General features: G+C 39.7%; 1 protein-coding gene across 1 annotated transcript in view; it reads right to left on the reverse strand.

The window, feature by feature from the left end:
- The window catches only part of itgb8 (integrin, beta 8), a 35,982-nt gene extending 18,065 nt beyond the window's left edge, over positions 1-17,917 (reverse strand). Inside the window, exons 1-6 of the mRNA XM_017720950.2 lie at positions 17,405-17,917; positions 15,423-15,508; positions 13,543-13,714; positions 10,994-11,240; positions 5,308-5,473; positions 934-1,092 (exon numbers count right to left, since the gene is read on the reverse strand). Of these exons, the coding sequence (XP_017576439.1) occupies positions 934-1,092; positions 5,308-5,473; positions 10,994-11,240; positions 13,543-13,714; positions 15,423-15,508; positions 17,405-17,495 (921 nt within the window). The 5' untranslated portion in view covers positions 17,496-17,917. The remainder of the gene's footprint in view (positions 1-933; positions 1,093-5,307; positions 5,474-10,993; positions 11,241-13,542; positions 13,715-15,422; positions 15,509-17,404) is intronic.
- Positions 17,918-19,026: the final 1,109 nt, after the last annotated feature.

A 19,026-nucleotide genomic window follows, 5' to 3' on the forward strand; every position in this document is an offset into this window, starting at 1 on the left:
GACAATAATCAGTAAACAATTCTTCCATTCCAAAGCACATTTAGAGTAAACCACTGTTGCCAAGCAACCATGGACTGTAGAAGGAGGACAAGAACGCTCAGTTGACCATCACTGTATATTGCATTTTACTTTCTGTTTGATATTACATCTTTATATAATACATAATGCATCACACATTAAATATTACCGCCTGTAATTATGAACACATCTTAATATAACAGTGTTTAATGCAAAATGCTTCACCTTATAAGTAGCTTTTTCTTAAATTACCACTGCAACGATAATGCTAATTTATGCTTATGCAGCATATGTTGTGTTTTGGATGATGGTATGCTGGCCAAACAGCATGACCAGTTAAACCAGTACTAGACCAGTGCATTGTTTCAGCAGGGTATTATTAGCAGAGCCTGTTAGCCTGTTAGCCATATGAAAGTTAAACAGCTTAGTTCTAGCTGTTAAAGACAAGAAGTTTCTAAGTTCTTATGTAGGTCATGTTTGGTACTGCTTGGTACTGTTTGGGGTAATTTCCTTTGTACACATGCTGAAAGTCCCATCTACCAATACAGCATAATGGCACATTCACACAAAATTAAATTTATGAGAAAGTCTTTCATTTTTTTTCTTCAAACATGTCTCAGCCAATCAGATTAGATTATTAGATTATTATACAAAAATGTTATAATCTGATTAATCTACCAAGTTATAAAAACCCATAATCCACATTGTTCATGTAAAAATCACAACTGTAAAATTTGCTTGGCAATCATAGCCTACTGATAACAAACTACACTGCTTAACTACAAGAACTGTTTATTACAAATATTAATAATTATCAATTAAATGACTTACTGAACTTTGCTTTACTTATCATTTTTATGTATTCTTGTTGTTTTATAGACGCAATAAGCCTCAGCAAAAATATCTTGGACTTACCATATTGGCAGACTGGGAATAGGTGTTGTCCACTAGGTGGCAGCGTCCATCATTGGGCGTCACAATGCCAGCCAGTTTGCTGTCCAGAGCCAGGTGGGATGGCTGGTCGGTCATGACCAAAAGGAGATGTTTAGCTTCAGGACGCCAGCCAATGTCCTTCTGCAAAAGAGATCCCTCATTGTAAAATCTACTTAAAGCAGTAGTTCGGTTTAAAAAATGTATACATTTATTTCTATCCTCATTTTATTTATATCTTCCCTTTACCCCAAATGTAATCAATCCGCCAAGATGTTTGGCGTCCTTTGTTTGTTGCAGGGGTTTAAGGTCAATCTATTTGATAAGTAATCAAATAAGTAATATTTCAGCTGAACTATCACTTTAATACTGAATATATAGTAGTTAGTTAACAGTAACAAACAGATGTGGCGTTGAACTAAAACTATGCTCAGTGAAACTGGCCAGTGTACTGAAAAGATGGTGAAAGTCTGTGTGGGCCTTTGGGCAAATACTCTCAAACATATCTGACCGCATGTGAGGTCAGGGTTAGCAACTGGGTTTCTGGTTAGGATCACAATAATGGTTTGGTTTAGAGTTTATGCTCAAAAGCAAGGATCATATCAGCGGAAGATCTAGCAGCCTTGTGCAGATCGTATGGCCTCACACAACAGCATTCAGTGCAAGCACTGTAATTAAGCTGAAAAACTAAGCGCTGCTTTTAGAAACACGTGGGAACCCCTGGCAGGCATGCAGCGATCCAATCTGCGTGCAGCTTTTCTATTTACTATGAAATGCTGGCTTGCCGATCTCTGTCTCCAGACCAGGCCATTGCACATAACTGATCAAACAGAAAGAGAAAGGAAGACAACAAGAGTCCAATATTACGGTTTTTGTTACTAATTTACAAGTATTTCATTAATCGTGGTTTGGTTCCACTTTCTGTTCCGGTGTGACAAAGTGGGATAGTAAATAATCTACCCTGCTGCAGATTCAAGGTCATGTCTGAAGGGGTTGTAACAAATTAGACAGCAGCAATGATTCACGGAAAAAACAAAGAGGCCGATGCAAAAAGACGACTCTGCTGCTATAAACCTAGTCAGCCTACTAGTAATTCCTTACTCCCGATTCATTTCTGTGAATCAGACCCCACACTCTGCATGTGAAGTCTAAAAAAGCTGGCATAGCCTTCCTGGGCCTTACTCATGATGTCAGTAAAAAGCAATGCCAGCGTGAGTGACACAGAATGACTCAGACCCCCAGCATGCTTCATTAAGGGGCTGCTTCTACTTACATTCTCTGAGGTGGAGGGCAAATCAACTTCAATTCCCATGCGTTGTTCACGAGCTTGTGCAGTGACTGTGGTCTAAAGATAGTCATCACAAATTTGGCGGAAAGCCAGATTTTAAGACTTTTCCCCAAATGTAGACCATCATCCAAGATATATTTGGCATCTGTTTGCTTCTTTAGTTGTACACTGGAGCTACAAGGCTAATGTAGCTAATAAGTAATAATCTAGCATATATCTATTAGGTTAGCATTGTGCAAAAGGAATGCCGATATCATCACATACATACCTTAAATGTCAGGATGCCAAGTAATAAGGCAAATGTGTGATGATATAGGCATGTAGTTTGCACAATGCTAACCTATTGGTGCTTGCTAGCTGCATTAGCCGCACAGCTCCTGTGCAAACCTGAGGAAATTGGACACCAAACATGTCCTGAGGTAAAAGAAACATTACAACTGAGATTTTTTAGGCCAAACCACTGCTTTAAGATTTTTAAAAAAGCTTGTTTATGGAGAAAGATTCACTCTGTGTCTACATTATGATGGTAAATTATCAATGGCAAACCAAGTGTTTCATATATTTCAGTGGAGCAGCAAGAATTCAGAAACCACCAGCGTCAAAATGCAGCGACCACAGCAGTCAGTGGAACGTTCCATCGAGAGTTCAGAGGCTGGTTGCCCTAGCTGTACGTAAGTTTAAATGTAGGTTAGCTGTCATGTAAGTCTTTACTAAGTTCACCTTTACGCATTACTAAATCAAAACGGGTTGCACCGCACAAACTAGTAGTTTTGTTACTAAATGTTTAAAAGTATTGAGGAAGACAACAGAAACCACACAGATATTACAAAGAAGACCAAAAACATTACTTTTTTAGTTAACTAAACTAAAACTCTAAATACAATATGCTGTGATATTACTTTCAGCTCTAATCATTGCCCTGGTTTTAACTCCATACATGAAGCTAACACTCATATTCAGCGAGAACATTCAAACTTATGCTGCTGCTGCATTGACTAGTCAGAAATCGCTGTTTAAAAAAGCTGCAAATGTAATTGTTGGGAGGAATATTAAAGAATTATTATTAATTAAGAGTGGCTGATTGTAGCTGTTTGATTGTTGTAAGTAAATATTAAAGAATTAATGGAATGGAAAAAGTTAAGACAAGCTACCATCACATTTCCATGGCAGCACATTTATAGTTTGGTTCTGAACACTGAACATATTGAACATATTGTCATATGAAGTAAACTTGACTTAAGAATTTGTGGTGCAACTAAATTCAGTAAAAGGATATTTTGAAACTAACTTAACTTCACAGGACTTCATTGGTAACACCGTCACCATGGCAACACTTGTCTGGCTGCATGCCACTATTGGTCACAACCACGATATACTGAATGACTTTTCTCAACGGCAACATGTAAAAGCAGCATGAGACTAATCCTGAGTTAGGCTTAATCCCAGACTATGAGCCAGACTCATAAAATACATTTATTTATTGCGACGTTAAGAGCAAATAGCATCATGGTAACATGTTGCTCATTCACAAATGAGGATAACTGGCATGTTTTGCTGCTTGCATGATGTGAGGCTCTGCTGTGCTTCTCCTGAATTTACAAGAAACTGTAGCAATTCAACTTTAGCTTTTATTCCTTTCAATTTAGGATGGATTTTATAAAGCAAAACAAGTTTTTCTAGTCAAAATGTAATATTTAATAATTATGTTGATTTTTGAAGGCTTAAATTCTCACTAATGAGAAATGGAATATTTTATATATATCTTTAATAGGTAATTTTTTTCTAGTGTCAACAGAAAAAAGATATTTTATCATAAAGAAACTTTAAGGATTTAAGGATTAAAGGCTAAAACCATATTTACTTACTCTTATCTGCCAGCACTTCTTCTATTAAAATTCATAGCTGTTTCTAAGAATTTTGGGTTTGTTTTGTTTCTTCATTTTTGTTTCTTTCATCATATCCATTTTGGCAGCCAACAGGAGCTTTATGGTGAGTCTTATATGTAACATGTACGACCCAAACCTATTTACATGCTCATTTTAATTGGCTCTTGCCCGGGACACACGTGAAAATAGTGCAGTGCTATAAACACTACTGTGCTAATTGCCACCACAGTAACGTCATGAATAGGTTTTATTTACTGTGTGGCAGATTTTGTGGCCTTACAGTAGATTTTCATAAATCTGGCCCATTATCTTTTAGCAGAGAGACTCCAGTGTAAGACTTTAGGCTTAAACCATGACCACAACAAAAAGGCCAGATTGCAAACACCCTCATTGGGTTGGATTTCTGGTCCCAGTCTAAAAAGGATTACTGCATTAATCGTGCAATTTGGCCCAAGACTAGAGGGTTAACTGGGCGGCCAGAAGACTGACCCCACCAGTCCGGCCAACCACAGCATGACTGTGTAGGATTCTGAAAGGAATCCCACACAGTTGAGGCATCCAGAAATGCTTTTGATATGAACGTCTTCATAAACCAGAGGAGCCAGGCTGGTGGACTTTCTAAGGAATGAATATAAAGATAGATGAAAGAACACCACATATCCCAAAACAGTAGTAGCCTGAAGCCTGAACTTTGTCTGTACTTTTGTCCATTTTTAGAAATCAACAGTAAACCACAGAGTGTAAGCCACTTAAGCCAGAGTAGATGACATTACTAAACAACTCGATGCAGTTTGAAGCAAGTGAGGGATGATTTAGGCATGCTGTGTACACAATGCTAATTGGTAAGCTTCCGTTTCTTGTTAGCTACATGAGCCTAGTAGCTACAGTGCAAAACTAAAGAAGCCCACTTCAGAAACCAAACATAGTGGCTGATTTAAACTCCTATTTCCTTTTTAAAAATGTGTTTTGAAGCATTTTGCTAAGAAAATGTTGTGCAATATTATAAAATACATTTCAAAACTTGTTTTTTTTGCCCTCGGCCCACCACAGACATTACACTTTTGGCCCCAGGACAAAACTTTTGGGCTCCCCTGTGACAGATATTGCAGAGAAACAAAGACATGAGAGGGCACTGATGGTACAACAGTGTCACAGGTCCCTGAAGTCACACACTCATGGGTTCACCTGACACACGGCTGCCTGCAGCATGGCATCGAAGCCCCCCTCTGGCGTGTCCATGTTACCAGAGATCCTCTGCTGCTGGATCACATGCTTAAAATCCGTCATGTTCTCCGTCACAGGAAGGACGTGGATGAAGCCGTGAGCTGGTCGGCAATGAACCTCATAATCACTACAGAGAGAGAGAGGGAGAGAAAGAGAATGAGAAATGGAAAAAAAAAAGAAATACAAACTTGGTAAAACCAGAAAACAGAGAAAGAGAGGAAAGAGAAAGAGTGAGAGAGAAAGAGAAAATGGAAAAAGAGAGAGAAAAAGAAAAAGGATAAAAGAGGGAAGAAAGAGGCCAGAGAAGAAAGTGAGAAAGAAACACATTAAGAAAAGGAAAGAAAACAGAGAGAGACAGAGAGAGAGATGCAGGAGGGAAGAATGAGGAAAAGAGAGGAAAGTGGTAGAGAGGGGACAGAAAATGAGTGGAGGAGAGATGCAGAGAGAGGGAAAAAGATGGAAGAAGGAAGAGAGAGAGAGAGAGAAAGAGAGAGAGACAAAAGGTAAATAGAGATGAGGAAAGATGAAAGTAGAAAAAAAGGAGGAAGAAAGGGGGTAGAGAGAGAGAGAGAGAGAAAAGAGGGAAGAAAGGAGGGCGAGAAGTAAGTGATAGAGAGGGGAGAGAGAGAAAAACATGATACAGAAAACAGAGGAGAAAGAGAGTGAGAGAGAAATAGATCAGGGAAAGAGAGAAAGAGAAACCGAAAAAGAGAGATAAAAGAGGGAAGAAAAAAGGAGAAAGACAAAGAGAGGGGAGAGAGAAAGAGAGAGAAGTAGAGAAAAGGGGAAATAGAGGACAAAAGACATAAACAAAGAGAGGAGCGAAGGCTATAAAGGGAATAGAGATTACACGAGCCTCTCTGGAGCAGATTCCCACATTACAATCAATGAGATCACCCTGGAATGTGCTGGTGTTCCCCAGCCTACTTCAGCCAGTTCACAGGGTTAGTCAACTGAGCGATGACATCTTTCTGCATCGCTCTGGAAAGCCACTTGGAGCCTTGTAACGTATGTGATTATTCAGAAAATGTATAAATAAATGATGAATCACATAAATATCTGTTTCATATAAATATTGATTTATTTTGTCTTTATTTGAAACCTTTCTGTCTGTGTCTGTGGTTGTGTGGTTAAAATGGCTTATTCATGTGCATAAGATACTCATTAGTCACCCACCATAACAGTAAGTATTAGACATCACTCTAAAAATTGCTGACAAAAGCTCACTAACAAAAACTGGCTTATCCAAAATGCCTAAAACACGCCTGGTTCTCAGCCTTGTTTCCTCTTTGTTACATCTGACAAAGAGGTCATTGTGCATGGTTAAAAAGTAAGCTGTTCATTTCTGAAGGATTAGACCCTCACAAGTCTGCCACCTTACAAAGTCCAGTTCTTATGTAATTTAGTTTCAGTCAGTTAAGATGTATGAGCTAAGATGACTTCTGTATTAGACGTAAGAGGTGCTGGACAGTACTGTACTTTTTTACTGTACTAACACTGTTTTGAGTATCTGTATCTTTCCGCTTTATGACACTTTTACTTTCTCTACATTTCACAGGAAAATACCTCACTTTTTTCACACAAATGTGTCAGTATATGTTACTCTAAAGCCCAGGTGTCAAACCTGGCCCTGGCCTACGACACAATCCCATCCAGGCCACAGAAGTATTCCAATTTTCTATTACTATTAGCTCGTTTCACAATGGACTGCACTACAGTCCCCGGCATGCACTGCAACATAATGCACACTCCAGTTCTCCTACTTCAAAAACAGTCTATGGGACAGCGGCTACACCTCAGTTCTACACAGTTTAACATTATCTCAGCAGCTCAGAGATTTAGCCCAAGCATGGGGCATTTAGGACATTTAAATGTTTAATATTTCAAGTATTCATGTAATATTTCGAGATCTAATAGAAGTGCCCATATTTTACTGATGAAGTTTTTGTGCATTCCATTTTGTGAATAAATAACAGTCGGTTTGGTTTACAGCAAAATGTTGATTAAAAGCTAAGTAAACCATATTTGTTCTCTGGCCCACGAATTTATTAAGATTTTTTAATGTGGCGTTTTTAGTGGTTGAGTTTGACACCCCTGCTCTAAAGTGAGAGAAACTGGATTTTTTTAACTATCCAAAAAATATAATGCACTTTCAAACTGAAGCACACATCTTAGCAACCATAACTAGGTCTGTAAGTCTCCGAATATGAAGGGGAATTCCATCAATTTTTCCAAATTTCTTCATCTTCAGTGGTTTGGTGTGAAATGGTTCATTAGATAAACTGACCGACACTGATTTCTTTGCAGTGGTGCTGATAGCAACCAGAGGTCACAATGTCTACACCACAAACACAGCTGCTTTATTTAATGACCAGTTAATCTACATGTCTTCTGATAGCAAAACTATCATTTACACATCAGGCACTACATTTGGAAACATTCCATTTGATGATAATTTTTGGTGTGGGAACTTTTCGAGGTTGACGTCTGGTTGCTACCACCACCACTGTGACTTTAGTTATGCAGATATTTTGAAAAATCCTCTTTAACAATATGGAGATAAGTGTGTGGGAGGTTTTTAAATGATGAGCCTGCTGATATTTTAAGAGTTTGGAGGGGCGAGTCAAACACGAACCGCTTCCTGAACTGAAGACGCAAGAGGAGAGGGGTAGGATATGGATTAAACAGTGTGCAAGGCCAAGTCACCCCTCAAATGTCACACAACAGGCACATCTGCTCTAAGGCTACATTAGCTAACTGCTGTACAATGATGCTATACCTTTTTTGCCTGATATCTCTACATTTCATCTTTATCATTTTAGGCTGCCACAATATTTCAGTGTTTTGCACGCAGTCTTCAAATGCACACTGGACATCTTTTCGTCTACTCCTTTCTGAAAATTTGGATGTATCCAAAGTTAGATCCAAGCAAAATCGTCATCTATAGGGTTTTCATTGCCTTAGTTGCCATGGAGCGCTCAACAGCTGAGAAATAGCGAGAGAATGGTCAGCTGAATGATTTGCTTGAGCTGTTCCACCCATACAGAGCATAGAAAGCTAGCTATGACTGTGCTGTGCTGTGTGGGTGTCTACTCTTTTCTATGATGTTGTGCTTGAGCTGGGAAAGCACTGTTTGGTGAACTGACCATTAATCTTTACCAGGAGGCATAAGTAACAGTACTGTTATTTGGATATATGCAAATATAATTTGTTTCTGATTAAAGGTTTTATTAAACTGGAGCATTCGCCTGTTTCTGTTTTATCTCTGTTTGTTCACCAAAATAATGTATCTATAATAGCTAGAATAACCTACATTTATATTTACTTAAGTACATTCAAAAACAAACTTTCGTACTTAAACTCACTTAGAGCATTTCTACTTGTACTTAAGTAATATGTAACCAATGTGTCTCTAACTCCACTCAATAGCAGGAGTACTGGTCCTAAACTGTTAAGTTAACAGGCTTATTCATAATGATTTAACTCCTAAAATGCCTTGAATTTACTCAATCAGTTTGCATTGTTTTCCATTATTATTACTAAATAATAAGCCATGTGATGTAAAAAGGTTGGGATTTTTAAAAAGTTAAATGGCTCAGAATGTTAATAATTCATGTCATATTATCACTATTTATGTATATTTTCTACTTTACAACTGTGCTGAACGGTGTTTCACGTTCGAAAACCAAAACTGCACATCAGACACTGCTGGAATTTAGTAAATATTATAAGTCATTCACACTATCAGTTTTGAGGAGTGGGGAGTACTATAGGTGGTGCACATGGAAAACTGGCAAGTCTCCATGCTAAGCTAACAGCTAATATCTAACCCCAAGACACTGGCTTTTCCTTCCAATTTCTTTTCCTTGTTAACGCATTAACTCACAATAATCTCATGTGCGCTCCTTTGACCATAAACTGGACTAGCTACAACTCACTACACAAGAAGTGGGGATCAGCGCATGTTGCACTGCTTGTACTTCACGTCATATGCATTTATCTGCATACTTGTATTACCTTAAAAAGAACTGAAATTGGTACACCACAAGAACTGGTTTATCACCCACTACCTTGTAACATTTGTCAAAATCCAGCACTGAATGCACAGTGACAAATGAAAACAGCAGCAAAAAACGGTACTGACAAAACTAACAGAAGAGCATTACTAATATATGTATGTATAAAACCAAGGTTAGGCCATTTGCACACAATGTGAGGACACATACATGGTTACTGTGAGATCAACAACCAGCTCACTCTGCCTCACTTCTATCAAAAGTGAAACAGATTTCTATCTTAATACACAAAAAGGCTAACCAAACACACCACTGTGTACTGAGGGTGGGGGGTGGTGGGGCGTACCTTGGCTCACCGTGCAAATCCAGTAGTTTTCTCAAGAACTTCTCTTTTATGAGGAAAACAACATATCTATGTCTGTTTTTCAGGTTATTTGGAAAACACAGATGAAGATAAACTTGCTTTGTTTTCACAGCGAAGGTCACTTCACCTTTATGGAACCAAATAAAGAACTGCATGTTGCATTTGTTTCCATTTAACCAATTCATTGCAGCAAATCTTGAGGTTAAAGGCATGAATTCAAACTATCGATGCCTTTTTATGGGGAATAGGATGCTGACATTCGATAGTTTTCATGTACATATTTGCTGATGCCAATAAATAAACACTTATGAAATGCAGAATTTGGGTCTAGAGTAGCATTCCAGGGTTACTAATGCAGTTAAATTAATGAAATACAGACATTTTAGCACAGTAGCCTAGTGCTGCACATTCTGCTTTTCCATGTTGTAATAAACATTGAAACATTGGTTAAATCTAAACAGCTGTGCTGAAAATTATTCTATATCATTGGGCATCAGTAAAAATATGTCAATAACATGTACTTAAGTCAACATTTGTTAAATGGAAACATTACAAATTATGCACTGATAATTACATTAAGCAGTTATGAGTGAATTTGATACAATTGCGCACACTAAAGTTTTAAATCATACTTTCAAATAAAGTACAAAACATTCGCTCCCCAGTCCATACAGCCCATATATGGAAATTAAGCTGTAAAATCACCCATTGTTTAACTTCATACTTCTGCCTATGCTCTCTACAGCAGTTTACATTGAAGTTATAAGGAGTGTTTCAGCCAGGACTGCTTTTTGGAATGAGGCACAATACAGAGCAGCCAATTAACTCTGTGGTATTTACATATATGAGTCTTAAAGGTACAGTAACAAAAACAGCCTGTTGAATCAGCCCCGTATTAAAGAGAGAGGTTTGAAAATGGTCTTGTAATTTTATTTTTTATTTTTTGGTGCACAAACACACACAAACGTTATAAATGAGCATCAAGGGAAATAGAAAAATACTAGAAAATGTGGGATATGCCAGCTTAAAGTATTATTAATCATGACAAACTACAGAAAATATGATTTACTTTATCATGTTTATTGTTTGATGCCACTATAGCTAACATTTGTGACTGTATGGGTCAGTTTTCAGACAAAAGTCCTGCCTATAAGGAACTTATGACTGAACATTTTACTCAAGACTTTGTTTAATCTGTGTATTTAAATGAGATTTTTAGAATTGACAATCTTGAAATGATTTCACATAATGGTATACAATGGCTTACCTGCAAGGGTTAACGATTTTAGAAGGGTGCACATCAATGTAGGGTGAGACCGGCTTGTCCACGAATGACCCGAACCCCACTCGAAAGTCGCTGGAATGCTCCCTCATGCGGTGAGAAAGGGTTGCTCCAACAGTCTTCAGGCGGTCCAGGTTGTCCTGCATGGAGGCCGAGACGTCCACCAGGTAGTACAGGTCCACAGGATAGCGCTCCAACTGCTTCACCTCCACAATGAAGCTTGCCTCACTTCCTGAGACAGGAAATGGCATCATTACCAGCCACTTATTACATGAAACTATAAATCTAATCTTAATTTTGGACAGAGATCAGCCGAAGCCTAATACCATCAGCTGCTGTAGTGACAAAAACTCTTATGTCCCAAATGGTAACTTTATAGAAGGACTTCATCAATGCTGTCTCTTCATCAATGCTGTCTCACTACATCACTACATCAACTTCATCAATGCTGTCTCACTACAATACCCAGGAGGCATTACATAAATACATCATACCATTGGGGAACCCATTGGGGAGGTGGACAAAGTACACAAACCATGATCTTGAGTTAAAGTAGAGATACCCAAGGTAAACATTACTCCAGTAAAAGTAGAAGTTCCTCCCTTTAGACCTCCACTTGAGTAAAAATACTAAAGTATTTGCCTTCAAATGTACTTAAATGTCAAAAGTAAAAGTACTAAAAGAGTAATTCTGGCTCTGATGTCCTGTTATCATTTTATAACAAGACTCGCTTCATGAAGTAATTTCAGGTGAAAATCCTCCAGTGTCTTTCTTGGTAAACAAGTCTTTTAATAGAGTCATTAATTAGTGACGTTGACGTCTATTAAAATGATCACAAGCACAAAACACTGAAGATAAACAGTTTCCATCATGGGGAACCGAGTGGCTCTGAAATCACTTTTTACAAACAAGCAACGTTTCAGTTTAAGATTTATTTGCAACTTAATTACATAAAAACTGCCTTTAAACTCAGGATCACAAATGAGCTCCTTTACTATGTTGATCTGTAGGTCTCTGTTCATAAACATAAACCAGCCCAAACTAATTTACTATAAAATGAAATGGTGTTTGTAGAAATTCAGAAAAAAGCTGCGTCAGTCACGACTGCATATGTGGACATATTTCTATATTGTGCTCTATTTACACAAAGTTAGGTTAGTTCATCATTTATGTTGAACAGACTTTCCCAAAATTTTATGCTGCTGCGCTGACATTGAACCGTGTGCTGCACTGGGTTGGTATGACCAACAGGTCAAAACCAGCTCTAAACAAAGTGACCACTGTGCCCTGATTGGTGTTCTTGCTTTGCGCTTCTTTTGTTTTGATGTGTTACGTTTTCATACACACAGAAACCAAAAGGAACGACAGATTTCTCAAAATGTGGTGGAGTAAAAAGTCAGATACTAGACTTGTATGTACTTGAATGTAGTGGAGTGAAAATAAAAAGTCGACCAAAATGAAAATACTTCAGTAAAGTACAGATACACGAAAAAATTACTTAAGTACAGTAACTAATTACATTTTCTTAGCTACTGTCCACCACTGGGTATACAGCATTAGTGTAGCATTTACCTCAGTCGTTGAACAAAACTGTACAAAGAAAACAGTAATTCCAAACAAAAAAGGCACTAGAGATGAGTATTTTACACATTAGGCCAAAGAAAAGAAACAAAACTGAGGTAATGTATCTAGGTAGCCAGAGTCCTTGCTAACGGTAGCGTTTAGCTTGTTGTACTCCTCATCTGATGAGTCATTTCTGTCACATGTATAATACTTGCTCTCCATTGTAATTAAAAAATTTGAAGACACACTACCGTGTAGCATTTACCTCACATATTTTAAACAAAAATGACACCAGAAACAAGCTTTTTAATCCTTTCAGTCAGAGATAAGAAGCCAAACTGAGGTAAGGTATCCATATCACCAGCTAACACATGCTAGCTTTAGTTTTTGCTTGTTGTCTTCCTCACCCAACAAGTTATCTGTCAACTAAGTAATACATTTTTTCCCATTGTAATGAAGATTTAAAGACAGTTACTTCAGTTATACAGCTGCAATAAGATATCAACCTTCCTAGCAGTAATGTTAGCTATCTGACTTGCTTCTGTATTCACCAGCTAACAGAAAAATGTAGAAAAAAGAAAAACATGTCATAGAGCCTGCCCTAAAAAATCTACCCATAGTAGTTGTATGTAAGTTCCTCCATCTGCATCCAGATTCATCAGAAGGAGGTTTCCCTAGTCTTTAAATGGGAAAATCTCACTCTGGAAACTACCATGGCACCACTGTCGGATGTGATTAGCCATGTTTACAACAGATACAGCAATGGTCACATTTTTCATGTTGGCCAGAACATCCTTTTAACCTCACTTTATGTTGCTTGCTAATATATTTCCAAATTTGATCATTCGTCATGAAGTGTTCCCACTATACTCAATGTAAAGGGCAGCTGGAATAAATGCGAGAACTGAAAGATATTTATGCTAAAACTGACTATGTTAGAAGTGTCTGCCTTGGTGGGCCCTCTTCCTTACCTGGTCGGAGCTGGATGGAGATATCTCTGGGAGCCACCTGTGAACTGCTCAGGGTGGTGTTCACCTCCACTTTCACTCTGGGGTTCTCTATAAATTCCTCCGCACAGCCTTTTAGCAGCAGCTGAGCAGCAGAATCACATCTTTCGCTTACATGTGCTCCATCCAGAAACCTCTGTTAGGAGAGACAAAAAGTTTATATATCTCCACCGTCACAAAACCTCATGTACTGTATGTATTCAGACACCCCAAAAATTAGTTGAATTGAATAATGAGGCGCACTAATTGCTGCACTGATTGACACTTGATAAACTGCACAGCTTGTGTGATCTCTATTGCATTGCCATTAGACTAGGATTCTGTGGTGCAGCTGTACAAGTCAAAGGTCACTAGTGACCTCCATTACCAAGCATCAGCTAGATGGGTATAAACCCCCCAGTATTGGGCTGTAGAACAGTGCAACTGTGCTGTTTGGAGTGATGGAGCTCCATCCAATAGCTTTGGGATGACTTGGAGCACCATGTTCCAGAACTAATCATCCAGCATCAGTACCTGACCTCACTAATCCTCATAGCAATGTTCCCACATCGATTATAAAGCCTTTGCAGAAGAGTAGAGGTTGATACTGCAGCAAAAGCGTGAAGAAGCACTGGATATGCAGGTGTCTATAAACTTGACATCACATCAACAACATATTACTGTATTTTTTTATCTTTCATATTTTGCTCTCACACAGTTGTCCAGTGATGCTCAATCTCATTCCTGGTGATCTTCTACCCTGTCACCACTTTGTTCTAATATTCAGATGCTGCTAAAGGTGTTGAGTAACTGGATCAGGTGTTAGATTTGGTCTGGAAATAAACTCTGTAAGCTGGTAGATCTCCAGGAGCAGGTTTGGGTAGTCATGCTCTTGTCTGTTAGCGTTTTATGTTTATGTTTTTATATTAAAACTTGCCAGACAGGACTGATCAGTGTCCCGGAACTGCTGAACACTCAATTATCATGTGACCAGACCAAGTTGACATACAGCATAGTGACTTAGAGACAGAACATGCTGTCCTTGGCCAGTTAAGTCTTCAGAGAAAGGCCATGGATAACCTCAAAATGGCAGACCTCTGTACTGGTAAGAGTCAGAGATTGAACATTTCACCTATGGAAGCAATCAGCATATACAGCCATGTAAATGCTGAGGATTAAATGATAATGTGGATAAAAAGGGGGGAAAGGCATTGCTTCACAATCATCTGAGTGATGTAATTAATGGGCAAGACTTTAAAGACATATGACCCTCTTTGAAAACACAGACATATAGATGATGGAAAACACTGCCAAAAATTTCCATTAAAGAAATAACCCAGCTCTTTTATTGATTAAGTGGATGTGTGTAGGAGTAGAAAGGTTGCTAAAAATAAGTGAGAAAACATACCACATAAACTCCATCTGGCTTTCTGAACTGAGTGAAGTATGTCTTTCGTCATGGGCCTTCTCATGAGGTCAAAATATCTGTCAAAGCGTGAAGCCCCATCTCCCAGCTTGAGATAAGAGGGCAGTCATGGTCTGTGTGTGGGCTGGGAAAGCACCTGACTTTGCAGCCTCTGTTTGTAGACTTTTCAGCCTGAGGTTTTATAGGTTCCCACAGCCACTCCAGCTCTAAGCAGCTTGTTTAAGAGGGTGCTGGAGCTTAAAGGGGCCCTGTGGATGTAGGAGACCAGGAGACCAGGGGACCAATGGGCGTAATGCTGGAAGGGAGGGGGGTTGGGGGCAGCAAGAATCCTCAGGGTCATTGCAAATCAGACTAAACACACCCAGCCTGTTTGATAATCAGGAGCTCTGTGCACCAAAACACAATGCAACAACAACCTACCACAAAGCCTTCACATTACCTTCTGAAAGCACCAGGCGCATTCCGGTCCACGGCTCAGGCATTCTCCGCACGTCGAGACGAAGGGTGACGCACAGCGCTTCTCCACTGTGGCGTAAGGAAACACAGAGCGACACGATTTACACATGAATAAGGAGCAAGCGTCACTTTTCTTTTCTGGACCCTTCTCCAGCTGCTGTGGTTTCCAAAAAACATTACGCATGCCCCCCTCCTGAGAAACGGCCCGGCACACTGGGTTTCAGGAGGTCAAAGCACACAGTTCAATGAAGAGGAATGGAAGCAGTTGTTAACACTTGCACCTGTTATGCTCAGGCCTAAAGCATCAGATCATTGTAGGTATATTGAAAAGCAATAAGCAGGAATGGAGGGTACAGATGGCATACTGGAATTACTGGGTATCAGTGTCAGGCTGATATCAGCAGAAAATGCCAGAAATTGGAGGGAAGAATGAAACTGAGAATGAAACACTTACTCACATCGTGTGATGTCATGTTTTCAGCTACAGTCATATGCACATGTTTGAACACACCTGGTCACATTACATGTTTTGTCGAAGTAACAAAAAAGTTCCTCTACAAGTTTCCCTACAGGTTTCAGTGCATAATTAAGCACAACATTTTAACACACTGGTTTTAAAAAATTAAGCATGCCATAACTTTTGCACAGGTCACATTTCATGTTTTGTTTTTTCCCATTATGTTACTTTCAGATAATAAACAGTAATTGTTAATAGTGTATTAAAGTGTGCAGCAGTGTATTCTCTGATTAAATGTTAACAATTCTTCACTGAAAAAATATGTACGTGAACTGAGGTGCCAAAACTTTTGCACACAACTGTATGTATTGTACGTGTTTGAGTAACCTACTTACAGATGTTCATCTTCATGTGCTTCACTTAAAATAAGCTCATTTTGAAGCTTAATAGTTTTATAAGGAAAAATTTTGGAAGGTACCGGTATCAGCCGATACTTGAGGTTTCAATATCGATATCGACAGTGACGTGTCTAAGATCTATATGGGCCCTCGTTCAAAAAAGTCCTTTATTTTAAAACGAATGAAAGTAATGATTTGCTTATTTACTTACTATTGCCTCCAGCAAATTAAGGCATGCCATTCCAACCACTAGCATTTATTCATCTAATCACTATCTAATCATATTTAGGCATATTTAGTCATAGTTAGCTGTCTGAAACGCCACTGCTCAAATCAGGCGACTGGGATGATTTTAGAACTACAAATAACAATAATAATATGGCGATGCAGGTGTGAGGCAGCCCTTTGGAAACGGTAACCATGGATACGTAATGAATAGAGGGATGTCACAGCTGTCTGTGTAGTGGTGATGGAAGCTGGTGTCAATCCACAAGCCATAGGTGTTAGTATCTATCTGAGGGGTCCAATACAGATTTTAAGGCACCTACTCCACTGCTCCCAGGGGGCAACATGGCAAAAAAATATATCATAAGAAAATGTTCTCTATATTTTTCTGATAATTTGAAACCGAAAAAAAGGAACAAGTTCACATTTTAAACAAAAATATTATGAAAAATTGATTTTATCGAACGTTTCACATACCGCACTGCACTACATCCAATTAATCCGGCCTAATTTTGCTCTATATGTGATAAAACATGAAGTTGGTCAGTGTAGTACTGACGACATCCACAATGTGCTCAGAAAACAGGCATACTGTGATGTGATATGTGACGATAACGATAAATATCTTCACATTGCCCAGCCCTATGCCCTGGTGTGCAGAGGGTAGTCTGGCAGTATTAATAACAGCAGCAGAAAAAGTGGTGCCAACTCTAATGGGGGCACAAGCTATAGCCTCAAATCAATCACACTGTCCAGCAGGAATGCACAGCAGGCCAGCAGTCTGACTTCTGTGAGGCAAGTTCTGCAACCAATTCAAGCTCAGATCTGCCTTTTAATTGAAAAGCATCACACGAATGGACCACCAGCGGCCCTCGTCACACTCACCCGAATGATAGGACGCAACGGCTGACGCAGTGAGGATGACCAGCACGCTCCGGAGGGTTATGCTGCACTTCTTACGCAGCCAGGACGTCATAGCAGCATCGAGGGGCACAGAAGAAGAAGACCAGGTAGCTCGTGAACGCCGAGAGTTCGTCACGTCCGCGCTCTCCCGAACAAAAGAGAGCTTAAATCCCGCCGCCTTCACATCACACACACATCTCTCTCTCTCTCCCTCTCTCTCTCTCTCACACACACACACAAACCCGACCGAAAAAAAAGAAAATAAATCAGATTATCGCTGCGAACCCCCCCAGCACCGAAATCTCCTTTGCTTGGGCTGGACGAAAGCATGCGCGCTGCGGGGCGCAGGTGGGGCGGCCATGGCCGGGCTTCGTCACGGCCATCAGCGGGCTCCAGTGACCGGAACTGTCGGTAGAGCGCTCCAGTGACGGTCCGGCCTGCGGACGCATCGGTTCGGTTTGTGTGAGCCAGCGCGCTGTGGCCGGCCCGCCTTTATCCAGGCTGAAAGGAGGGGGGGAGCCGAGGAGGAGAGACTACCGTGCAGTGCTGAGCTCAGCGAGTAGGCGGGGGGACACGATATGGGACTTTTCTCTCTCTCTCTTTCTCCTTTTTTACCTCACATACGCCGTTCCTTCTTCGTTTGTGGCCGAGATGGCGTGTAGGTGTGCATACACTGACTTATTTCCACTTCCACTCGCTAAAAAAGCTTCCTCGTCTGTTTACTACACCGTGGAGTGGCCTGGTTTAGACTCTAATGCAGGCCAGGCTTATAACAGTCAGTTCCAGAACCTCATTAGAACAAAGCACAGCTGCTGGGAACATTTGGGAAATGTAGCATGAAAGAATTCATAAACACAAGTTCAGCAGACCTCATAAAAGATCCACCTTTGTCCATGTAAGTGAGGCCACATTAAAGGGTGGATACCACCAAGACTGAAATGTCCTCACTTCGTTTTATGTTGGAATGAAAGAGTGTAGACCAAAATGCAGACTTTGCTCTGTTTTAAGCTTTAGCTCAGCTATAGCTGCTTTTCTCGCATCTCTGGCAGGAAACTTTTCCGCAAAAATAGAATAGTTTCTTGTAAAAAGGCTGAAGTCAGCTTCTCATTCGCCAGCTCCTTGTTAAAAATTTCCCATTCCACCTTAAATGGTACCTGAGGAGGCAGGATGTAACTGCTGCGGCATTTAAGGTGGAACAGGAAAATTAGACCGAGAAGCTGGTGAATGAGAAGCGGCTTCAGCTTTAGTGCTTGACAGTTTCTTGTTGCAGAATAAACGGTTCAGCAAACCAGCTGGAGTGATATAAGTGCAAATAACTGCTCATTGATGTTCGTCTTACATCTTTCTTTGCCGTTTTATTAGCTACTAGGTAGGTGCGATTGTTGTCTGCGTTGCTAAGGTGACCAGCAGTGTGCGCGACAACCTTCAAGGTTGAAGTGTGAAATAGCATTTATACATTAACTCCAGTGTTTAAGAGCATTTCTTGTTAAAACTGCTTTATTTTACTGCAGAGGAGGATTATTTTATTTTTACTTAAAAATCTAATTCTGCTGTGCAGCAACAGAGCAGTACAAGAGCCGCAATTGGCTCCGGAACTGCATGTT

The sequence above is a fragment of the Pygocentrus nattereri genome, chromosome 1 (assembly GCF_015220715.1).
Source record: "Pygocentrus nattereri isolate fPygNat1 chromosome 1, fPygNat1.pri, whole genome shotgun sequence".
Taxonomy (NCBI): domain Eukaryota; kingdom Metazoa; phylum Chordata; class Actinopteri; order Characiformes; family Serrasalmidae; genus Pygocentrus; species Pygocentrus nattereri.